Source organism: Danio rerio, chromosome 9 (genome assembly GCF_052040795.2).
Source record: "Danio rerio strain M-AB ecotype USA chromosome 9, GRCz13ab, whole genome shotgun sequence".
In the NCBI taxonomy this organism is placed as follows: domain Eukaryota; kingdom Metazoa; phylum Chordata; class Actinopteri; order Cypriniformes; family Danionidae; genus Danio; species Danio rerio.
The window spans coordinates 52238567-52265417 of NC_141029.1; the positions used below are offsets into that span (position 1 = coordinate 52238567).

At 36.6% G+C, this 26851-nt stretch overlaps 1 protein-coding gene across 7 annotated transcripts in view; it reads left to right on the forward strand.

Moving 5' to 3' along the window:
* cobll1b (cordon-bleu WH2 repeat protein-like 1b) overlaps window positions 1-25360 on the forward strand; it is a 155775-nt gene extending 130415 nt beyond the window's left edge. For 2 of the 7 annotated variants that reach the window (XM_087265854.1, XM_087265856.1), the window contains 6 exons: window positions 8298-8532; window positions 11723-11799; window positions 13775-15330; window positions 18980-19075; window positions 24429-24520; window positions 24628-25360. In XM_087265854.1, coding sequence (XP_087121980.1) covers window positions 8298-8532; window positions 11723-11799; window positions 13775-15330; window positions 18980-19075; window positions 24429-24485 — 2021 coding nt within the window. In that variant the 3' untranslated portion in view covers window positions 24486-24520; window positions 24628-25360. Of the gene's footprint in view, window positions 1-8297; window positions 8627-10165; window positions 10330-11722; window positions 11800-13774; window positions 15331-18979; window positions 19076-24428 lie in introns of those variants that run through there. The other 5 variants (XM_087265855.1, XM_087265858.1, XR_015498704.1 and 2 more) reach the window with 4 other exon arrangements.
* Window positions 25361-26851: the final 1491 nt, after the last annotated feature.

A 26851-nucleotide genomic window follows, 5' to 3' on the forward strand; every position in this document is an offset into this window, starting at 1 on the left:
GGTTCCAGCAACCAGCATTCTTCAAAATATCTTCTCAAAAATAAAGGTCTAAAAGCACATGAGGAAGAGTAAATGAGGTAATGTTCATATTTTGGGGCAACTATGGCTCTAAATACAGTGTGCTCATGTAGTTTGGGTGGTGGCTGTGCTGGTGAGAATTTACTAGATGTTACATTCACTTAAATGTTTGCAGCTGTATTAGTTGGAGTTTTTCTCACACACACGGGCACACGGTTGCAAATGGGCCGCAGCTGCGGTGTGTGTGTGTGTGTGTGTGTGTGTGTGTGTTTGGGTTTCTTCAGGGCGTAAACACAGCTATGACATTTCATCAGAGGTGTTTTGAGAGCAAACGCCATTGCGTAAACCTTCAACCTGACATTTCCCTGGATGGAAATCATGAGGAATTGTGTTTCCAGTTGTGCTGAATGATTGCGGCTCACTAACTATGATTTAAATGCGTTTAAGCATTACGTCTGAGCCTGTTACTGATGCTTTCTCTTTTTAGACCAGTTTGTTTAAAAGAGTTGATTCAGAGTCATTTTTTTGTAAATCTTTAGTTGTTTGTATAAGTGCATGTTGCTGTTTAAGACAATGTTGTCGTAACCCAACATTGAGTCAAATATGGATAAGTCCAACATGTGGTGAATTTTTTCAGTTAAATATAAATGACTCTTTTTATTTTGTTTGTTCAAAGGAATCGATTCAGAGTCATTTGGTTGTGAATCAATAGTTGCAAAAGGATTTTATAGGTGCATATAGTTTTTAAAGACAATGTTGTCATAATCCTACGTTGGGTCAAGTATGGACAAATCCAACATTTGGTGATTTATTTTATTTTTTTTATTTTTTTTCTATTATATATAAATGATATTCATCCGTCCATCCATCCGTTTATAAGCCCGCCTATTCATCCATCCATCCATCCATAAACCCACCCGCCCATCCATCCAACCATATACCCACCTGCCCTTCAATCCATCCATACATCCGTATACCCACCCGCCCAACAAACCAAACATCTATCCATATACACAGTCAACCAATCATCTGTCTATATACCCACCCGCCCATCCATCCATCCATTTACCCACCCACCCATCTATCCATCCATATACCCATCTATCCATCCGTACATATACCCATTTACCTATTTATCCTTCTATATACCCACCCTCCCATCCATCCATCCATCCATCAATCCACTCATATACCCACCCCATCTATCCATTCATCCACCCATCCATCCACTCATATAACCATCCATCCATATACCCACCTTCTCATCCATCCATATACCCACCTGCTAAACCATACGTCCATATACCCACTCGCCTATCCATCCATACATCTATATACCCACCCACCCATCCATCCACCCATATACCCACCTCTCTATCCATTCATTCATCCATCCATCCCCTCATATAACCACCCCTCCATCCACCCTCCCATCCATCCATCCATCCTTTCATCCATCAATCCACTCATATACCCACCCCATCTATTCATCCATCCATCCATCCATCCATCCACTTATATAACCATCCATCCATCCATCCATCCATTTATATACCCGCCTGCTCATCTATCCATATACCCACCTGCTGAACGATCCATCCATATACCCACTTGCCTATCCATCCATACATCCTTATACCCACCCACCCATCAATCCACTCATATACGCACCCCATCCATCCATCCATACATCCATATACCCAGCCACCCATCCATCCACCCATATACCCACCCCTCTATCCATTCATCCATCTGTTCATCCATTCATTTATATACCCGCCTGCTCATCCATCCATCCATCCATCCATCCATCCACTCATATACCCACCCCATCTATCCAATTATCCATCCATCCATCCACTCATATAACCATCCATCCATCCATCCATTCATCCATCCATCCATCCATCTATTTATATTCCCGCCTGCTCATCTATCCATATACCCACCCGCTGAACGATCCATCCATATACCCACTTGCCCATCCATCCATCCATCCATCCATCCATCCATCCATCCATCCATCCATCCATCCATCCATCCATCCATCCATCCATCCATCCATCCATCCATCCATCCATCCATCCATCCATCCATCCATCCATCCATCCATCCATCCATCCATCCATCCATCCATCCATCCATCCATCCATCCAAATACCCGCCTGCTCATCTATCCATCCATGTCTCTGTTCACGTTTTTTTCTTTTTTTTTTGGCATTTTTTTCCTTTTTAGCAAAAGGCAGTGCATTGTCTCAGAAAATAGGGCATAGAAAAATATACTTGAAAGAAATGTATAAAAGTAAAAACCTGAATGGATGCATGCTGTGCAGTTTTGTTTTCTTGTTTTATACCACTGCCACTGCCGTGTTTGCTTTTATGTACTCATGTCTGCAATGTGCTTGTTATCAGTCTCAGTATGTTGTGGATTTTCCAGCAATTAAGCATTTTGCTTATGTGTTTTTGAACCACATAATATGGAAAACTGTCAATGTACAGATCATTTTTATAGTGTACATCTATATGAAAGCAAAAAAGCTATAATTCTAAGAAGTATAAATCGAGATGTGGAGTGTAAGCGCTCTTTAATCAAGAGCCAAAATCTGCAGCAAACTTTTCTCATTGTTGAAAACCACACAAAGACAGCCTCAAGAGACCCAGCAGGGATCATTCACTCAGTTTTGTCTCTCACAAGTGTGTTTTATCAATGCTCTTGCAACTTTTGCTGAAGTTGCATTGAGTTTCACAAGCCTTTACCCCGCATGCCGGAGTCAACACTGATTGGCTTATGGAAACGTGAAAAAAGGGCTTCGCTTTTTATGCTTGTGCTCGACACGTCTTCACTGAGAGAGAAAAATAAAGGAGCAAAATAAATATATAAAGAGCTAGAAATGCATAAATAAGAGCTCAGAATGGGGCAGGGATAGAAAGAGCAGCAACGGAAGAAGGGCTCTGAATGTAAATGTCTAAGAGAGATCACAGAGACGGCTCTCTGGATGTTTCTTCATCTCTCAGCTCTCCAGAGAGGCCGATTGAAGAGCCGAATCAGGCGAGAGAAGCAAGACGTCTTAATTAACCACTCTCGCTCAGTCTGAGGAGCGGGGAATCCATATTAAAGCTGCATAGGCCAGATCTCTTTCTGTCAGCTGCTGCTTTCCATGATGTTATGCTTATAGGGTTACAGTAGCTTTGTTTTTATCTTGAGATGTGAGTTAGATTTATGCACAACACTGGAATAATAAAACATTTAAACGTTGCAGTAAAACATTTGTGAATGCAGCACCGTTTACATCCCATGAGTCAAAGAGTAGAACATAATCATTTTCTAAAAAAACTGGTGACAAACATCAAAAAGAAAAGAGTTATTTGATGCAGAGATGCACTGTGGGTTTTTTTTTATTCAGTGGTCCATCGTTATTCGTGGGAGTTACGTTCTAAAAATAACCCGCAATAGGTGAAATCTACGAAGTAGTCCACTTTATTCATTCATTCATTCATTCATTTTCTTTTCAGCTTAGTCCCTTTATTTGTCTGGGGTTGCCACAGCGGAATGAACTGTCAACTTATCCAGCACATGTTTTACGCAGCAGATGCCCTTCAAGCTGCAACTCATCACTGGGAAACATCCATACACACACATACACTACGGACAATTTAGCCGACCCAATTTCAACTACAGTTGAAGTCAGAATTATTAGCCCCCCTGTTTATTTTTCCCCAATTTCTGTTTAACGAAGAGCAGATTTTTTTTATTTAACACATTTCTCAACATAATAGTTTTGATAACTCATTTCTAATAACTCATTTATTTTATCTTTGCCATGATGACAGTCAGGGCCGTTGTGGGACTCCTTTTTAGCTCTGGAGTTTCAAGCCATAGACCGGCCCACCTCAGTCGACGACTGACAATATTAAAATAACGTCATTTCCAATTCAGTTTCAGATGACACTAATGCCGAGTTCAGACTGCATGATTTTCCAACTAGTCGTGTCACAGCTGTTTTCACACTGCATGACTATCTGGGCTAGCGTTTCGTCGCTGCTTTGTTTACACTGCAAGATGTATCAGTGATGGGGACATTCACATTGCATGACTTTACTATAGGGAGAATCGCCGACAACTTCGCCCAAACTACGTCTCACAGCCAAAAACACGTAGTATAGGCTATCTTTTGTTATTAACTACATAATAAGAAAGAAACCTTTAATGGGGTTGAACATGTACATGTTTGCTCACCTGGGTTTAAAGGGAATTAGCCATTTCTCCTCAACGTTGCTAATAAACTAATTTCTTTCTGTATGAAACGTCAAACAGACACGGTTGCTACTGATTCCTGTCAAACCTCCACTAGTTTTCCCTCCATTTCGTGGGTCCAAATAAACCGAAAAAGAGCGCTTTTAACTTCTCCCCCAGCCTCCCGCTGGCCTGCAGCAGGTATACACACACGCACACACAAGTGAAAGCTGCTCTCTCATTGGCTGTAGGCGATCGCTGATGTTATTTTCAGTCAAAACTCATTTCACACGGCATGATTTGCATCGCCGACAGCTCCAGATATTTAACACGCCAAATATCTCGCAGGCATCGGTGACTCGTCGGCGATTCTCTCAGATCGCGTCTTTGATCGTTCATACTGTGTGATTGTCACTCACGTGCACGAGCAGCGATTTGCCTGTGATTATAGGCATTTGTCTGCGATTTCTCAAAACCTGTCGGCGAGCCAAAATCGGGGCTAAAATCACGCAGTCTGAACTAGTCATAACACGTCTTTTTCAAGGACACAGCTGCTTTAGGACAACAAATGTTTTTCATAAATATGAGAACATTAATTCTTTATAGATATCCAGTCCTTTGTAACAGTCGTCACACACACAAGAAAAATGTATTCCTACATAAGTAACCCAAACAGTATTTGATGTCTTAACACTGAAAAAACACATATTTTACTCTGGTGAGGTTCGAACTCGGGTCGGTTGCGTCAATGCGTAACGTGCTAATCTCTAGACCACAATGGCGCTGGTAAGCCCTGCAATGTTATCTGCTCCTATTGATGTCTACTCTTTTTTTTTTTTACCCTACTCTTTTTCTCCCCATTTTAGATTTCTGATCAAGTTATGTCAAGATTAAAAGTTAAGATTTATTAATGTAGTAAATCATCAGATTTTCAATGAGCAGGTGTAATATTCATTAATATTAATTAATATTCACTAAGGTGCCGCTGTTTGGGGTGGAATGGGGTGCAGCCCGCAGGTTAATAATGATCATCATTAACCTGCGGGCTGCATTTAGCTCACGGGGATGCGAGAAAATAAATAAAAAGAGCGGAGCTGCGGGCAAAATAATGATTAAAAATGTGATGAGTGAGTGAGGCTATGATCAAATAAACAAATAAATTTAAAAAGTGTAACTGCTGAAAGTGCAAGCAGCTAGAGACTCCGGCCCTCGCGGCCAAAAAACGGACCGGCCCACCGGGAATTCTCCCGGTTCTCCTGATTAGCCAATCCGGGCCTGATGACAGTAAATAATATTTGACTATGTCAGTAAACATCTGGGGCCTCATGTACGAAGATTTGCGTGGAAATCTTACTAAAACATTGCGTACGCACAAAGCTGTAATTGTGCATATGCAGTAAAAAATTCAGATGTATGAAACACTGTGTACGCCGAATCCCACGCATATTCTCTTTGTACATCCGAATGAACGTGAAACTGAGCGCAACATACACGAGTGCTAAACCCCTCCCTGCCTCCTCCCCCGTATGAATATGCTAATGACTATACTTTGGCAAAACCCAATGGCAAAAGCAAGCAAGAAGAGAAACTTTGAACAGAATGTGAATTGGAGGTGCTGCTTTCGGAGGTAGCCGGAGAAAACGGGTGTTATTTGCAATTTTGTCCTCCGGAATTAATAACAAAAGAAAAAAATGGAGTGGAAGAGTTTAGCTGATGCGGTTAACACAGTTAAGTCTGAACATAGCACTGAGTGGATTAAAAAAGAAATAGTGCGATGTAAAGGTGCAAAATTTTGTAGTGTCTTTATCAGCATGACTGGCGCAGCTCGTAAGACGCATACCAACATGTTTTGACTAGTGATGGGAAGTTTGGATCATTTTACTGACTTGGATCTTTGAGTCTCGTTTATCAAGATGAACAAATCTTTTTTCGAGTCATTTCGTTCATTTGGTTCAATTTGCCAAAATATTATTAAAATGTTACAAATTGCTTCCAAACACATCTACAACTAGCCCAAAAGGTTGATCACACGACAAATAAGTCATAAATAAAATACTATAAGAAGGAGAAAATAATAATTCAATGTTTACCTGCTCTTTTGTCTATTGTTGTCTCTTGTTGTCTCTTTGCTCAGCTCAGCTCTTCATGTCTTCAAATGTCAGTGATTCGTTCACGTTACACTGACAGTCACATATAATCTTAATGCACAGTCTAAGCCGATAGGAGCCATGATCGTTCGTTGTTTACGTAACAGAATGACTCAAACCCAACGAGTTGAGAGATGAACGGTTCAATTCTTTTTCCGACTCTAAACGCGTATGATTGGCCCGTGATGAACGAGTGACTCAGACCCGATAGAGGACTCGAGAGGTGAGCAGATCAATTCTTTTTCCGGCTCTGAACGCGTATGATTGGCTTCTGCCAATGTGATGAAGACTTGAAATGAACGATACCACCTGCACAAATGTGCGCACGCGCGGATGAACGAATCACTCCCTGAGAATACTTGTAGTCATATTGAAGATTCATCCAAAATGAACGAATCGTTCATGAACGACCCATCACTAGTTTTGACACGTTCAAGCATGAACTCGGTTTGAATCCAGCGTCGGATGATTCTTTTTCTTTCCTCCTGCTACATATCAGATTTTGCCTGTACTCTTCATCACAAGGAAGACAAGTAATCATTAGACAAGGAATCATTAATAAGTCTGTGCATCGTATTTTATTTGCACATTTATTGAACGGAAATGTTTCTGATTCACATATGCAAATTCATCTTCTGATGGCGCCTTTATAGCAATGTGCGTGCAGTTGATCGCTCCGATTACATTGAGAAAAGTGGCGACCGCTGCAAATTAATAATAATAATAATAATAATAATAATTCCTTACATTTTATATAGCGCTTTTCTGGGCACTCAAAGCGCGTTACATAATGCACAATGGGGGGATCTCCTCATCCACCACCAGTGTGCAGCATCCACCTGGATGACGCGACGGCAGCCATTTTTGCGCCAGACCGCACACCACACACCAGCTGATTGGTGGAGAGGAGACAGTGATGAAGCCAATTGAATATGGGGATGGTTAGGATGCCATGATGGACAGAGGGGAGTGGGCAGATTTGGCCAGAATGCCGGGGTTAAACCCCTACTCTTTTCGAAGAACATCCTGGGATTTTTAACGACCACAGAGAGTCGGGACCTCGGTTTAACATCTCATCCGAAAGACGGCGCTCACTGAGCAGTATAGCGTCCCCGTCACTATACTGGGGCATTAGGACCCACACAGACCGCAGGTTGGGCGCCCCCTGCTGGCCTTACTAATACCACTTCTGGCAGCAACCTAGTTTTCCCATGTGGTCTCCCATCCAGGTACTGACCAGGCGCAGCCCTGCTTAGCTTCAGTGGGCGACCATGTGAGAGTTGCAGAGAGCTAGCTGCTTTAATGTTTGGCTGGTCAACTGTATGGTATGGAAACCTTGTATACCTGCTAGACATGCGCATAAACCCGTCTCATACAGCTGACATTGCATGGCACACGGACACTTTGTAGTGTGCAATTTAACACAACTGCCTCTAGGAGTCGCCAATAGAAATAAAACAGACACGTACAAGAAATGTGCGTACGCCAGGCATGAAGCTGGCGTGGAGCTGTGCACATTCTCAGATTCTGAGCGTAAAACCTGGCGTACGCAAAGTTTTTGTGTGTACGCAGCGTTGATGCATGAGGCGACTGGACTTTCTGGAGCCAGCCTCCAAAGACGAGTCGATGAATTACAGTTTTAATCACTTCTGTATTGGATTCCTGAGTGAGAGCGGGAGGTTGACGCTTCTTTTCATTGCACACACTGTTTATTGTCACGTGAAATACTAAAAACAAAATTCAATTCAAGTGTATTTGTATGGCGCTTTTCACAACAATCACAGCTTTAAAGCAGCTTTAAAAAATGCACAGTATATATCGGACAATTTAGGTTATTGATTACCATCAAATTACTGGTTACTAAAACTTTTTTTTTAACACTTGATCTTATTTTGCAGAGTCAGCAGTGACGTCTCCACTGGAGGAGATCAAGGAGCAGGAGGAGATGAGTGTGGGTGCGGGGGTCAATGTGGAAGATGAAACCCTGGAGGACAACAGCAGTCTCAACATGTCTGCAAACATCTCTCTGGATTCGGGTCGTGCCGGGACAGCAACTCCCTCGCAGGATTCAGTGACTTTAGAAAGCGGGACGCCCAGAGACGATCCAGTATGTGACCTGTCCACTGATGCAGAGTATGTACATACATTTGCTGATTTGCAATTAAGTGAAATGTTTATCAATAGCTATCTTTCCATCCATCTATTTTTCCCTTTATTTTGATGCTAAGTACAGATGTCATTGTTTATACAGAGATAGATTTTTTAAATAAACCCACTTAAGTACACTGCTTTATATATTGACAGAAATGTTAATAAAATAGAAAAGACATATGGAAAAAAAAAATATCTGCAAAGTTGTATAAAATAAGATAGTAAAAAATATATCTATATAAATGAATAAATAAATTAAATTAAATTAAATTAAATTAAATTAAATTAAATTAAATTAAATTAAATTAAATTAAATTAAATTAAATTAAATTAAATTAAAAAAATAAATAAAATAAAATAAATAAAAATAAAATAAATAGACAACAATAATGGCTGTTACAATCAGGGATAGTGTTGTGCTCATACAATGTGAGGCTATAGTGTAGACCAGTGGTTCTCAAACTTTTTTCACCAAGTACCACCCCAGAAAAAGTTGTCTCTCCAAGTACCACCATAATGAGCAGTATTGAAATAAAGTCGCGTAGTTGGTAAAAGTAAGCAGCTACAGCACTGCACGGTTTGAAACGAAGCAGAGTCATATTCATTCAATGAAATCATATTCCATACAAAATATGAAGCTGATCTGTCATTTCTTATCGCATGACTCGCGGTATGGCGTTGTGAAAAGTTAAGATGTTTTCATCTGGGGACGCCTGGAATATGCAAGCGCTTTGTGCGGCAGTTCTTACTAATTTTGCTAGCCTATGGGTCAAATTTTGGCACTCAAGTGACTAAGATGTAACAACAGAATATGGTCATTTTTCAAAATAAAAGACTTTTTTTTAAATAAATGATTATTCAGACTCAGATTATAAATAAAACTGAAATAATTAATGATTTTTTGTGCGGTCGGTACTAGTTGATCTATAGACCGGTGCCGGTCTGTGGCCCAAGGGTTGGGGACCACTGCTCTAACACGTACAGTATCTGTTCTGCAAGCACCAAACACCTCTTTCTCTAGTTCTGTGCCTATGGAAAGATAGCTATTGATAATCAAGTTAATTGATTTTTAGCAGCTGAAGACGCCATGCACTAAAGTAAACATTCTAAGCACAATACTTTGATCGTAGGCTTTAGAAAACAACCAATACTTATCACATTGGGGTTATCGTTTGCATCAAATGATCAAATTGTATTTATTTTTTCTTTTGTTACTCAGTGATTCCTCCGCGTACCACTAGAAGTAAGCCCGCGTACCACTAGTGGTACACGTACCACAGGTTTGAGAACCACTGGTGTAGACCAAGCAAAAGGGTCTGGACAGAGGGAATAGAAAAAAAGGGAGATTACAGTTACATACAAGATAAGTCACGTTATTCACCTGGAAGTATATTTATAGCGGAGAAATATGATAATAAGGGTTGCCAAACATGAAAATTGAATATTGAACTTTTTCCAAGTGTAGATATTCCATTCATCTATTTTTATGCTAATTTTGTTATATCGCATTAAAACATTCTTGTTATTGCATCATTTATTCCGTCTACATTAGATGAATGTTTATCAATAGCTATCTTTCCATCCATCTATTTTTTTACTTTATTTTTATGCTAAGTACAGATGTCATTGTTTATACAGAGATAGATTTTTTTTAAATAAACCCACTTAAGTACACTGCTTAATATATTGACAGTAATGTTAATAAAATAGAAAAGACACATGGAAAAAAATCTGCAAAGTTGTATAAAATAAGATAGTAAAAAATATATCTATATAAATTAATTAAATTAAATTAAATTAAATTAAATTAAATTAAATTAAATTAAATTAAATTAAATTAAATTAAATTAAATTACATTAGATGGGACTTTTATGCAATGGAAGGAAATGAGTGCATATACTGTAGGAGATATTTTCGCTGACGGAAATTTAGCTTCGTTTAACCAATTACAGCAGAAATTTAAATTCCCTCAGAATCATTTTTTCACATTTTTTACAGATTAGGAACTACATATATGCCCATACGTCTTCATCAGATACTACATCCCCTTCAATCATTGACAAATGCCTAGATTGGTGTAAAGGTAGTAAAAAAGGATTATCAATAATTTATGAACAACTACAATCTGTTACTTCTCCCTCCACAAAATGTTTTAAGAAGGAGTTGGAGAGAGAATTAGGAGTGGAAATTTCAGAAGAAATGTGGCAATCAGGTTAGGAGGATATTGTTAAACACTTTATTATTTCTAGACACTGTCTTATTCAGTTTAAAATAATTCATAGGTTACATTATTCAAAGAGAAAACTACATAGAATCTTCCAAAATTCTTCTATTTGTGACAAATGTAATTCATCAGATCCGGATCTCTCTCACAGTTTTATTTTTTGTTCCAGGATACAGAATTATTGTAATCGAAATTTTGAAGTGCTTTCCGAGGAGTTAAAGTTGCAATTACAACCAGATCCAATGCTTGTAATTCTGGGATTCTCTGAGCAAATGCATTTGTTGTCAAATACACAACATACATTGCTCTCAAACTGCTTAACTACTGCCAAGAAGCTACTGCTATTGTTATGGAAAAAAAGGAATCCCCTACACGCAAACTGTGGCTTGGAGAAATTGTCTCTATGTTACATTTGGAGCGAATTAAGATACTACTTGAAAAGAAAACTTGAACAATTTGACAACATTTGTAATCATTTTATCTGTTACCTTGGAAAAAAAAACTTTCACAATAATGCATCATTTCTGTAATGCTCTAACATGCTTTGTCATCATACTATGTTGTTCAAACAGGTCTTTGTAACAAGTTTGCTTGTTATGTGGGTGGGTGTTTTTCCTTTTTTTTTCTTTTAATTTATCTTATTTGCTGTGCCTATGTTAGATGTGGACAAACTATCTGAACAAAACTCTTCTTCTTGAATCTGTCTACAAAAAACTTTAAAAAAAATAAATAAATCTTGTAATTGGAATGAAAATACCAAGATGTGCAAAACATGCACCTGTTTGCAAATCTGTTTGCATTTTTTTCCACTTGCAAGAATTTTTTGTAATGTGATGTAACATTTCCTTTAATAGTGACCTTTGTATTAAACTGAACTGAAGTAAAGATGACTTAATATATTTGTTGATGGTGTTTGTTAACCTTTACATGGTTTTGACCCCTGACAGAGTTGCTGAAGGCACAGTGAATGGAGAAATGAAAGCAGACCAGACCAGAAGTTCCCATATCACCTCAGAAGATAAAGGTGAGCTTTGACCAGTGGCTGAGACTCTTCAGCACCTTTTTTACTTTAGTGTACTGTATTTTACTTCATTTTTTTTGTTTTTGTTCTTTAGTGTGTCCTTTATTTTATACACGTTATTATACTTATTTTAATAGGTTTACTTCTAGCCAAGGTCCAAACAATATAGTTACTGTACATTCATAAAAAATAAACATTCATTCATTCATTCATTCATTCATTTTCCTTCGGCTTAGTCCCTAATCTGTGGTCACAACAGCGGAATGAACCGCCAACTTATCCAGCATATATTTTACACAGTGGATGCCCTTCCAGTTGCAACCCAGTACTGGGAAACATCCATACAGATTCATTCACGCACATTTTCAATTCACCTATACTGCATGTTTGGACTGTGGGGGAAACCGGAGCACACAGAGGAAACCCTTGCCAACATGGGGAGAACATGCAAACTCCACACAGAAATGCCAATCCAGCTGGGACTCGAACCAGCGACCTTCTTGCTGTGAAGTGACAGTTCTAAACACTAAGCCATCATGTCACCTTGAAAATAAACATTTAATGATAATGTACATTTCACATCAATTAATTTCTTAAAGTATCTTAAAGCAAAGCAAACAGTTTTGTTCTTTTTAAATCTTCTAAATGTTATGACTGAGAAACATCAACTTGCAACATGTACATACAATATGTACATGGTGCAATAGATATGTATTTGCTTGTTTATTTATTTATATTTTTTGCAATAACCAAATAAGTATATGCATAGCATTTTGAAGAATTTTTTTTTTAAACATTTTAATAATATTGCCTTCAAACGTACCTGTAAAAGATCTGATGAATAAGCTGGTGACAGCACATTTCTAAACAAAAATGAACTAATTAAAAAGCAAGCAAGCTGTTAACATTTGAGAAAGCATTATAGAGACTATTTAACAGTTCAAAATGACAGCTTAGTTTCAGCTCTGGTTGAAATGGAGGTTTAGAGTTCTGGAAATGTACCATAATACAAGGATCTCTTTAATCTCAAAAGATCAAACAAGGAAAAGGGTATTCCTCATGACACGATTACTCTAAGAAATCATTGTTTGTATTATCATTAAATGCATAATTGTCATAAAAATCACTTCTATTTTGTGGAATAAAAACATTTTATTTATTTATTTAATGCATAAATGTCATAAAAATGACATAGTTTGAACTGCAAATAACTCAACCATCTTTATTTTCATTAAAACAACAACAGCAACAATAGTAATAATAATAATAATAATAATAATAATAATAATGGAGCGATGCAAGGGTGCAGTAGGTAGTGCTGTCGCCTCACAGCAAGAAGGTTGCTAGTTCGAACCTCGGCTCAGTTAGCGTTTCTGTGTGGAGTTTGCATGTTCTCCCTGTGTTCGCGTGGGTTTCCTCCGGGTGCTCCGGTTTCCCCCACAGTGTAAAGACATGCTGTACAGGTTTATTGGGTAGGCTAAATTATCCGTAGTGTATAAGTGTGTGTGGATGTTTCCCAGAGATGGGTTGTGGCTGGTAGTGCATTCGCTGCGTAAAAATGTGCTGGATAAGTTGGTGGTTCATTCCGCTGTGGCGACCCCGGATTAGGGACTTAGCTGACAAGAAAATAGTGAATGAATGAATAATAATAATAATAATAATAATAAATTATAATATAAATAAATAATAAAGCATGTTATTAATAAAAATAATTATTATAATTATAATAATATATTTTTTTCACAATATAGAAATTATTTAGCATGGAAAAAGCTCTGATTGCAATGGAAGTTTTGGAAAGATCTATAATACAAGGATCCCTTTAATCTCAAAAGATTAAACAAGGACAAGTGTATTCCTCATGACACGATTCCTCAAAGAAATCATTGTTTGTTGCATCGTTTTTATATTTCCAGTAAAACTCAAGTGACATAATGAAAGTGTTGGATGCGTGACTCTGTTTTCTCTCTTTCTGTAGACCCAGGAAAGACAGAACAGTTGATTCAACCATCTGAAAGTGGTCCTGTTCTAGAAGAAGTTACTGTGAGCAATACATCTTTGCCTCAAAGATCTGAATGCGGCATCCAGACCTCGCAAACAGACTTACAAGTGCAGTGCTTTGATTCAGACACAGCCATTTCTTCCCCTGAGTCAAGCTGTTCCATTTACGCTGAAGCTCAGACCTCAAAAACCATTCCTAATACATCCAGCTTAACTCACACCGAGACGCAAACACAAGTGCAATCTTCTAATGAACCTTCAAGCTTGTGCACTGAATTCTCCACATCGACAATAGGACTGAAAAAAGATATGGCTACTTCCACCGACGAGCTCCAACCTTCAATCCAGCAATCGAAAGACTTGACATCAACATCTAAACCCGCTAGCGTAAGCTATGTAACGGATGCAGAACCCAAACCCAAACCATCCAATGAGCACACCCGCGGATACATCCCAAAAGTGGGCATGACCACATACACCATAGTCCCTCAGAAGTCTCTGGAAAAGTTGCATTCGCTTGAGATTGAGATGACTTTGGAGCCTAAAGTCGATTGCAAACCCAATGTTTCCAATGGCACGGTCACTCTTAATGGCCATCAGAATGCGTTTGCTCAGACAAATCAATGCACTTCACCACCAGCAACCAATTCAACCAATTTGTCTACTAATTTGTCAACTAAGCCAACCAGTTTGTCAGCCAATACAACATATTCGTCAACCAAACCAACCAGTTCGTCAACCAGTCCAACCTATTTGTCAACCAATCCAACCAATTGGTCAACCAATCCAATCAATTCATCAACCAGTCCAACCTATTTGTCAACAAATCCAAGCAATTCCTCAACCAATCCAACCAATTCATCCACCAAACAGACCAATTCCTCAACCAATCCAACCAATTCCTCAAGTGTTGATGAAAGAATCGACTCTGTTTCCCTCAAAGATAAGAAAGTTCCTCCTGCAACGAGACCCAAACCAGCGTCTTTCCGTGTGCCGCAACACAAACGCATGTCTGGAGATTACGTGAGCTCTGCAGCGGTACGGCGGGCCAGTATTGGCAGTAGTAGCAGCAGCAGTAGTTGTTGTAGCAGTCCCGCAGCTCGCCCTAAAGAATCCCTAAGCAGCCCGCAGTCTGATGTTTTCCCAGCAATGGAGATCTTTCCTCCTCCACCTCCACCAGTCCAATGGGAGGAAGAGCAAAGTCAGAGTACGAGTGCTAAATCTCTACCTCAGAATGAAGAGATAGATGCAGCTCTCCCTGAAGCTCCGAAAATCCCACCGTCGTCCTTTTTGTCCCGTCAGAAGAGTCTTCCTACAAACCCTGCGCCTTCGCTGAGTTTGGAGAAGTTGAGAAGTTTTGCTGCACCCAAACCGTATTCGCCATCATCTCCGTCTCGCTTTGCTCAGGCCGTTTCTTCTGCTGTCAAAAGATCACAGTCTCTTTCCCATCATGCACCAGTGCAGGAAACACGCACGCATACTCTTACAAAACAAAGGCCCATTAGAGAATCCCCTGAGCCGCCGACATCCACTGTAAGTACTGCCGGATTAAATGTTTAATTATGACAATGTTTGTTTTATTGAATGGCTTAAAAAGGCCAGATCACACTGACAATATGTTTCTATATCAATGTAACAGCTGTTTTTTTGGGTAAATTGGTCTTGGTTACATTTCCAAACCAGAGTCATTCTGAAAACGTAGTCCTGTGGATGTTACTGGAGACTGCGAAATGCGTCCCAGGAGACGTAGTTGGAGCATTTTAATTACTCACCCTTGCCCCGTTTGAATAGTATTCTTCTGTGCAAATGAGATAAATAATGTCAGTATGTAATTACCGGTTATGATCTAATGAACTGATACCGAATAGTGTCTACATCGCGGTGCTGAGAAGAAACAATTAATTTTGACCCCTGTACATTTCACAAAAACTGAATTGAAATTAACAAACAAACAAAACAAATTATGTTTCCAATTTTAATATGTTTATTTGCCATTGTTTGAATGGCAAAATTATCTTTAAAAAATGTGTTGTTTTAATGTAAATAGTTTGCAATGCAAATTATACATATTTAAAAAATAAAATAAAATAATAATAAAACAACATAATGATATTATTAATAATAATATCACTAATAATGATAACAAAGTAATATTAATAATAATAATAATAATTATTATTATTATTATAATAAAATAATACAGTAATAATTATGATTACAGATAATAATAATAATAATAATAATAATAATAATAATAATAATAATATTATTATTATTATTATTATTATATTATTATTATTATTATTATTATTATTATTATTATTATTATTATTATAAAACAAAATAATGATATTATTAACATTAAATGTTATAATAATGATAACAAAGTAATAATTATAATAATAATAATAATAATAATAATAACAATAATAATAATAATAATAATACATTTATACTAATAATTATACTAATACGAATAATAACAAAATAATAATATTAATAATAGTGGTACTACTAGTGAAAATAACAAAGTAATAATTTTTTTTTCATAAATTTTGTCTTTTAATAATAATAATAATAATAATAATAATAATGGTAAAATTGTTACTATTATTAATAATAAAAACAATAATAACAATATAATAATAATAATAAGAAGAAGAAGAAGAAGAAGAAGAAAAAAGGAAAGAAGAAGAATAGACAGTTAAACAAATTGTTTAAACTGTAAACAATTATATAAATTTAAACCAAAATCTCTTCTACTTTTTTTTCTTCTCTATTTACATTAAAAAACACATTTTTAAATAATTTTGCAATTTAAATAATGGCAAATAAATGTTTTACAATATTTAATATTTGAAATAAAAAAAATCTTTTTGTTTGTTAATTTCAATTCAGTTTTTTGTAAAATGTAAGCAAGACCAATTTATCCAAACAACTGTTGCATTATGATGTTCTATCATCAATGAATAATGTATTGTAAAAAATACCTGTCTAATCAAGCGCTGGTAAAAGAATATTGGGTTTTGGATGACACTCAGTGCGTATGTGTGTTGTGTGTGTGTGTTATTAATGACACCTCATTAATCTCTGTCGTAGACTGACACGTCTGCTAGTCTTTGTTGTTGTTTATTTGTTTGTGTGCATGCGTGCGTGTGCATGTGTTTAGTGATGCTGACCGCTGTTGGGATCGCTGTCAGTGTATACAATGCATGTTTGGCCTCATTGCTGTCAAAACAAATTTAACCAAACGCTTTTGTCTGCTGATGGATTTTAAGATCATTTATGAGAAGATTCAGTCAAGGATGGCTAAAAGTTTGACTGATGGTGTATGGAAATATTGCTGTATGACAATGTGTCAAAGAAAATGATTTATTCTTATTAAGCTTTTTTTTTCAAGGAAAGACAATGCTCTGTACTAAACAACTAGTACAGCCAAATTTATATGTTATAGAAAAAAAAAATTAAATACAAATTTAAAAGAGAGGAAAAATCAAGAGAAGCAAAAAAATGTAAAAATGTAGTTGAAATTTTGTAGGTTGTAATTTTTGTTTTTGTATTTTGCAAGTTTAATTGTATTTATTCTTAAAGACTTTATCTGTTTTATTTGCACTAAAATATATTGCCTATATTCACCTGGGAAATGGAGAAAAATATTCATTTTCAAAATGGGCTGTATTCAGTTATGCTGAGCGTATGTGTATGTATGTATGTATGCATGTATATGTGTGTGTGTGTGTGTGTGTGTATATGTGTGTGTATATGTGTGTGTATATGTGTGTGTGTATATATGTATATATTCTCAGATTTGAGAACCAGACAGAACTGTTGTATATGTATATATACTTTCAGCAAGGACACATTCACATAATCATAAATGACAGTAAAGACATTTAGAAAGTTAATAAATAGTTATAATTTTTATTCTTTTGAACTTTCTATGTCACAATTTTCAAAAAAAAATATAGCAGTCTTCAGCATTGATAGAGATATTCATTGAGCATCAAATCAGCATATTTGAATGAATTCTGAAGGATCACATGAAGCTAAAGACTAGAATAATGGTGCATCTTTACATGACAGCGATACTTTTATTATTACTTCAAAATATTATTAATATTTTAGTAATATATACAGGTATTATTATTATTATTATTAATTTGTTTATTTTATTTGTTTGTATATCTATTTATTTATTTTTATGTGTGCGAGCGTGCATGCATGTGTGTGTATTTTTGATCACGTTATTGCACACTTTATGAGTAAAATATATTTGCAATACATATAAGCAAAAATCTTGCAGACCCCAAACATTTAAATAGTTATTTACTTTCTTCTAAAAGTTTGTTTTATATTTAATTAGGAAGCTCTTTTTTTACTTTTTCTTCTTCTAATAATAATAATAATAATAATAATAATTAGTAGTAGTGGGGTGGAGCAGTGGGTAGCACTGTCGACTCAAGAAGGTCGCTGGTTTAAGTCCCAGCTGGGTCAGTTGGCAATTCTGTGTGGAGTTTGCATGTTCTCTCCCTGTTGGCGGGGGTTTCCTCCAGGTGCTCCGGCTTCCCCAACAGTCCATACACATCCACTATAGATGAATTGGGTAAGCTAAATTGACCGTAGTGTATTTGTGTGAGTGCAAGTGTATGGGTGTTTCCCAGTACTGGGTTGCAGCTGGAAGGGCATCCGCTGTGTAAAACATATGCAGAAATAGTTGGTGGTTCATTCCACTGTGGCAATCCCAGATTAATAAAGGCACTAAGCCGAAAAGAAAATAAACGAATGACTGATTTAGTAGAAGTAGTAATAATAATGATGATAATAAAAAAACAGTTATTAGTAGGGTATAATATAGAAGTAATAATAATATACATAAATACAAATAGTATAGCCATAAGAATATAATAAAAATTTCATTTATGTTATATAATAATTTAATAATATATAGTTAATTTAACGTAAATATGCATGTTTGTTATTATTTTTCTTCTTCTATTTTTATGCATGTGTGAGTGTCTGCCGTGTGTCTTAACCTCTCTGAGTGATTTATCAGGATGACACAAAAGCAGTGCTGTCTTTTATTTCTTCTGGCACCGTGTGTCCTCCTGGTGTGCATCATCTTCAGCCCTGAATGCGGGAGAGTGTGTTTATTGTGTGTTTTCTTCCCCTCTGTGGCCCTCAGGTGGCAGACAATGGAGACAGAGAGCCAGAGACACAAACAGCAGACACTGATCCAGTCATGGGAACATGTAAGATTGGAAATACTCAAGCGTCGCCAGTGAGTCTCTCTAACTCCAGATCTAACCAGCAAAATGATAACATTTAATGCTGACACTTTACAAGAAGGCTCTGTTTGGTAACATTACTACTACTGTGTTTATTATTACAGTACACTGTAAAAAAAAGTCTTTATTTTGTAGGGATGCACAATATATCGGCGGCCATATCGTTATCGGCCGATGAATGCTATTTTTAAGATTATATGTGTCGATGTCTAAATTAGACCGATATCTTTAAGCCGATAAATTACGTAATTTTACAGACATGCCTGCCGCGCTCGCATGGGTGGAACTTGTTCAGACTTGCCCAGTGCACTATAATGGAGCTTTCTCACATTGTTTATTCCTTCAAAGTCTGTCCTTTCTTCATGTGGTATTGCTGTGCTTTAATAACTCCGTAAGTAACCACGTTCCTCATCATCGTAGATATGTTTGAGTGTCATTGTGTATTTTGCTTTAAATCGCCTCAGGAAAAATATTACATGTGTAAACCTTTCCTGCTCGGTCTCTTTGTTGTGTTAGAGATAGCAGGGGAGATTCACTTATTACTCCAGGGCCGAATAATGTTAGTTTCGGGGTGAACTCTTTTCATAGCAGCTGGTGAATGAACGAGGACACATGTAACTTGGTCCAAAATATTTATTACTTTCCGTGTGGTACAGCAAATCAGTCACCAAAGAGGGAACATCACTGAAAATAGTCTCATTGCGGAAAAAACGCTCCTCTATTCTCTCTCCCTCTCCGCTTCACACACACCCCAAACTGCAGCCCAGTCCCTTAAAGCAGTGGTCCCCAACCACCGAACAATTGGTACCGGGCCACATAAGAAATCATAAATTATTTCTGTAGAAAATATTCCCCCATGACTTGGTTTCTTCCACTCAACCCCGCCATCTCACGTGAAATGGACTATGCCAAAATCCACCACAGAGCGGGAAGAACAAGTTTAAAGTTATAAAACGGGTATTATAGTCCAAATCAGCAGAGCATTTAAGGATTGTGCATATATGTGTGCGTGCATCGCTAAGTAAGTACCCGAAATCATTGCAATATGTATCTATATGCAGTTTCACATAATCATACTCATTAGGGCTGTAACATGCCAATGCATACATTTAATTCGGCTATAGTACGGTTGTATTATTGTTAATATGTTCAATAGTTGAGATGTTTGGCACAGATATTATGTATTTGATGCATATAAACCTTGATTGAAACGCAATCAGACCGTGATAGTGGAACTAGCGCATGCACACTGAGTTATTCATGATTAACCTGGATGCACGAGCGCAGCAGCTGAAAACCGGTCCGTGGTAAAATTAACAACCATTGATAACCATTGATCCGCGGTGATAAAAAGGATGGGGACCACTGCCTTAAAGGACCCGCACATTTTACAACACGTGTAAACGTAATGGTTGTTTGTAATCTGATTATGCGTTGCTTGCCATGTGTTGAAGATGTAAGATTGTATTCAGTTTGATCGGAATATTCATATTGATTATAACGAGCACGTGTGAGAGCTGTCACGGCACGCACACACACACACACACACGCACACACACACACACACACACACACACACACACACACATACACAAACGGCACGGCGGAGAGGTGAATCCAGTCAAAGGGGTTTTGTATCAAAATCTGACTCTGATAGCAACTCTGCCTCTACAGTTGATTGAAACTCTCGGTGGTTTATCATAAACCTTTCATCGATAATTTTCCCCGCAATTGACAGCAAGAACAAGCGCAGAAGCGTTGTCTGAAGCAGCACCTACATGTGTTCAAAAGCATCTAAAACTCCAAATAGGATGAATCTGTGCCGCATTTTCTAAACGTACTAAAGCGTACTATCTGTATTAGCTGTTTGCTTGTACGGTGGCTCTAAACCACAGGTGTCAAACTCAGTTCCAAAAGGGCCGCAGCTCTGCACAGTTTAGTTCCAACCCTAATTAAACACACCTGATCAAGATAATTGAGTCCTTCAGGCTTGTTTGAAACCTACAGGTAAGTGTGTTGGAGCAGGGTTGGAATTAAACTGTGCAGGGCTTCGGCCCTCCAGGAATTGAGTTTGACACCCCTGCTCTAAACTGTCAAAACACCTCTAAAAAAAAAAAAGGCTTTTTCGGACATGACATATTTGTGCATGTGTACATAACTCTAACACGTTTTATTCCAGACCATTTGAGCTGGTTTCAGGCCTTAGCTCTTTCATTTTCATCTGATTTAAAATATATTTAACTTGCTTGTTTAATAAATCCCATTTGTTATTTAACCTATTATTTTAATGCAACAGTCAAGTTGCATGTTAATTTGCTATGAAGAAAAGGAAATAATGTATTTTTTGCATGCTGATTTATGTGAAATCGTGAATATAAGTCTGTATAATCACCTTGCAATTTTGAAATTATAGCTTTTTTGCTTTAAGTATAGACTATTCAGTTCATAAGAGCAGTTCAATCTTTTATGAAGTTTGCTGTATAAAAATAAAACACTTTGAAATATTTATAATTATCGGCTTATATATCGGCTATCGGCCTCCAAGTCTGAAGAATTATCGGCTATTGGTATCGGCCAAAAAATCCATATCGGTGCATCCCTAGTATTTTGTGATTTTAATTTTGTTTACTTATGCTTTTGAATTGCATTATGGGATCTTGATTTTTCCTCCTACTGTTAAAACATTTTTAAAAAGTGACTTTTATTGTGTTTTTAATAGTTTAAAGTGATCTATTGTCTGGGTTGATTTTGTAAAATTATCATACAAAAATCGGGCAATAACCTGCCACTACTTTTTTCTGTTATATTGCAAACTTATATAGAATATATTGGATATATTAGTGCTGCCAAATTATTTATTGCAATTTATCACATCCAAAATAAAAGTTTGTATTTAGCTAATGTCTGTGTACTCCTTGTGTATAAAGAATATGTTTATATATAAATAAAACCTATATAAAATTCTAAAAAGTCAAAAACTAAATAAATATATATCATTCATTTTCTTGTCGGCTTAGTCCCTTTATTCCGCCACAACGGAATGAACCGCCAACTTATCCAGCAAGTTTTTACGCAGTGGATGCCCGTCCAGTCACAACCCATTTCTGGGAAACATCCACACATACATTCACACACACACTCATACACTACCCAATTCACCTGTACCACATGTCTTTGAACTGTGGGGGAAACCGGAGCACCTGGAGGAAACCCACGCGAATGCAGGGAAAACATGCAAACTCCACACAGAAACCTAAGTCGAGGCTCAAACCAGCGACCTTTAAGGCGACAGCACTAAATACTGCGCCACTGCTTTGCCCATATATATATATATATATATATATATATATATATATATATATATATATATATATATGTGTGTGTGTGTGTGTGTGTGTGTGTGTGTGTGTATGTGTATATATATATATATATATATATATATATATATATATATATATATATATATATATATATATATATATATTTACACACATTCATTAATTTTCTTTTCAGCCTGGTCCCTTTATTAATCTGGGGTCACCACAGCGGAATGAACCGCCAACTTATCCAACATTTGTTTTATGCAGCAAATGCCCTTCAAGCTGAAAAAAAATGTCAGTAAAAGTCACTTTGTTAAACTGTAAGGTTAAAGTTCAACATCAAAAGACGACAAAGCAGAGACATAAGCAACATCCCATTATGCAATTTACAAATGGACAAAACATGTCCAACAAAATGTCCATTACAAAATATGAAAGCTGTTAATTAACGATTTTTTTTTTACAGTGTATACTAACTGTATCTTTACTTAATAAAACAATTGAAGCACAAAACACAAATCACAAGTATTTCAAGCCTATTCACATTTTTCCACATGTGGTGAATGCGTTTTAAACTATGGTTTGCACTTCCTGTTCAGGGAACTCATTTCATTCAACAGAATTTAAACATCATTTTACATAATCAGGTTGTGATACAAGTATTTCAAATATAATCACTCCATGACAAAAGTAATGTTGTTGATCCCAGTTGTAAGATCAACAAATAATAACTTGACTTCTAGTTGATCATTTGGAAAAGTTGTAGAAGGTGGATTTTTCTCTTGAATCATCTGTTGAGCTGCATCCCAATCATCACAAATACTGCAGAAGACCTACTGGAACCAACATGGACCCAAGAATCTCATAGAAATCAGTCAAGTTTGGTGAAGGAAAGATTATGGTTTGGGGTTACATTCAGTTTGGGGGTGTGCGAGAGATCTGCAGAGTGGACAGCAACATCAACAGCCTGAGATATCAAGACATTTGTGCTGCCCATTACATTACAAACCACAGGAGAGGGCAAATTCTTCAGCAGGATAGCGCTCCTTCACATACTTCAGTCTCCACATCAAAGCTCCTGAAAGCATAGAAGGTCAAGGTGCTCCAGGATTGGCCAGATCTGAACATTATTGAGCATGTCTGGGGTAAGATGGAGGAGGAGGCATTGAAGATGAATCCAAAGAGTCTTGATGAACTCTGGGAGTCCTGCAAGAACACTTTCTTTGTCATTTCAGATGACTTTATTAATCAGTGATTTGAGTCAGTGCAGAGATGTATGGATGCAGTCCTCCAAGCTCATGATGGAGTCAGAAACAATATTCATTCTATTCCACTGCAGCATGGCTTTATATTCTATACTGGACATTATTTCTGTTCAGTGACAAGACTTTTGTCTAAGCAAAGTCAGACCTTACTGTCAAGACATGATCATATTTTAATTTGGGAAAATAAGCACAATCTAGAGGCCTTTGCCTTTCATAAAACCCACTTCTGATATCAAATGATCAACTAGAAGTCAAGTTATTATTTGTTGTTCCTAAAACATGGATATATTTATTTATAAAATGCAAGTAAGTACATGCTTTTTACTTATTTAATTGTTAATGATGATAAATATAATAATAACAAAAATAATATTAATCATTATTTTTACCGTTGTTGTTCTTGTTATTACTTTCATGAATGAATGAATGAGTATTAAATGATTATTCAAATAGGAACGGAGAACAGCCGTGGATTTCTTTTCATAAGTGTTTCTTTTACGCATTTTCCCCTCATTTCCCTTCATATTTCGTTGCATTTATTAATCTTCTTACTAACACATATTTAAAAATGCTGTAAAATAGAAATGAATTAAAGAAAGATATATATCCATATTGCTCCTAGTTAGTTGATGTTCACTATTTCATTAACAAATGAGACCTTAATGTAAAATGCTGACCTTTTATCTTGAAGGTCCTTTCTGTAACTTAACAACAGCGAATCAATTTCTAACGTCTGTGTTTGTGAACTTTATTTTTATCAGGGGTCTGAAGCGTCATCGCAGGAAGTATCAGACGTCTTTCATTCAGCAGAAGAATGAAGCTCTTGGACATGATTAAATTCTCCACTGACGAGGTTCAAAACATTAACATCAGTCACCAGAAAGTTTCTTATTTTAGATTATCATCATTTTTTTGTGGTTTCACGATTGATTGAAATACCGGCTCTTTTTTTTTATCCAGATCTGGACACAACTGCGTAGACCGCGGCCTTTTACTTTTTTCTTACTTTTTACTAGCCACAATGTGCCTTAAAAATTATAAATAAATAAATGGCAGTTCAAGCTCCTAATATATATTTGTTTTCCTTTTAATAATGATATTAGTAATAAAAAGAAATCTTGATTTAAATATTTGCAGAGAGATTAGGCTTTTTCTGCTGCTCCGAGTCATACAAAAGCTGTGGATGTGTTTTAATTTATTCTACAGATGAACATTGCAGACTTTATTCCCTAATTTCTGTTTTTCTCTCCCCTCATGTCAACAAAAGTAACAAATTTGTTATATTTAAAAAAAAAATGAATATTTTCGTTCTGTTTCCGATATCTGATCTGCATTAATGGACGTGTGTAAATATGCAGATGTGCTTTCATATATTTGGAGGCCTTTTTGCATTTAAGTTATTAGGTGTAGATTTGATTTGTGATTATTAGCCAATGGTACTGAGTCACAGAAACCCCTCGCCTTCAATATTAGTGTGTATTGTTTAATTATGGGCTGCAGTTGTCATATGTTGAAGTAATTATAATGATAATAATATGTTGTGACATTGAACAGGTTTCTGGAGCCCAAAAAACATCACATCAATTAAAGAGAGAAAACACTGGGCTTTTCGTTTGTTTTGAGGAGAAAACTGCTGTATTATATGAATCACAACCTCCTCTCTGTTCTTTATTAAAGTATAACTGACTTTAAAGGTTTGTTTAAGTTGATTTTGTGTGTTGTTCTTTCATACAAGTCCTATTTTGAATAAAAAGGATTCATTGGATTTTCTAAATGCTTTTAAGGTAAGTGGTTGCAAACAGTTTGTATGGGCTGGTGTTACGTGTTTAAGATGTTGAAGTGGGATGCTGTAACATTTAGGTGAGACAGGTGTAATGTGTGCAACAGATCAAGGATGAGACAAGAATCAATTCTCTTATTTAAGCTCTTTACTCAATGATTGAAACAATATGCAACAATAATAAATGGGGGGAAAAAAGAAATAAACATTTACAATTATTATCTTTAAACAAAAACAATGAGTGTAAGCCAGAGGTCACCAACATGGTGCTCGCGGTGTTGCCCGCAGGCCTGTTCTAAAAATAGCTCACCATAGGGCCACTTACCAGTAAGCTTCATCTAATATAGAAGTAATCATTTAAAAATGTAAATATTTGCAGAGATATATAAAAATAAAGTGTTGCACATTGATACATTAAATACAGGGTATTTCCTACCCTGTTAAATCATTGTTGATAACTTTTGTGAGCATCATTAACATGATCAGTGTCTTCACATGGATGAATATAATTAATTATTACCAAAAACATAAAGTATAATTAAAAGTAAATTGAGCAAATTTGTTATTTGAGAAGTGTTTATCAAACTGGTAGCCCTCCACATTAATCGGAACCCAAGAAGTAGCTCTCAGTTTCATAAAGGTTGGTGACCCCTGGTGTAAGCCAAATCAAAGAAATTAACAAAACAAAACAATCCTTAAATCTAAAGTCTGAACTAGGCGTCAAAAAGAAACCGAGATCTAAAAACCGAAATCTTCAGTGTACACGACACCCGAACTAAACTAATTAAACTACAAAACTCAAAGTACACAGATGGCAAAACACTCAAACTAATCTAACAAACATCAATCTAAACTAAAACAAACCAGATAAGTCTGTCAAAGCTTAGTTTAGAATCACACAACAACCATCACATTATGTTACTTAAAGCCAACGATGCAAATGCAAACTCGAATTACCACTGAGATAATAAATCACTGAATAGACGAAGCATAGCACAAACAGATCGCATGGAGCACAAATGGTATGCCGAGGCAAAGTGCACAGCACACACTGGTCTGTCGGGGCTTAAATCCTTGCGGCTCGTCCCGGGATTGGTGGAACCGAAAACGTCATAATGATGATGGACAGAATGGTAAACCAATAAGAAACCTAAGGGCTGAGCAAACGGAGAAGAGGGTGAAAACAAAGACAGAAAACATAAATCATAACAGCTGCATTTAAACAAACAATTTGGTAGTTAATATAGTTAAATTTAGTACTGTTCAATTTAATTTGTTTAGATTCAGTCCATACAAATTCTTTGCAATCACTTAGCTTAAAAAAATGAGTTGGTCCAATAAATCTTTTTTTGTGTGTGTGTATTTTGATTTAATGTTTGATGCTAAAGCCTGGTTTATACTTCT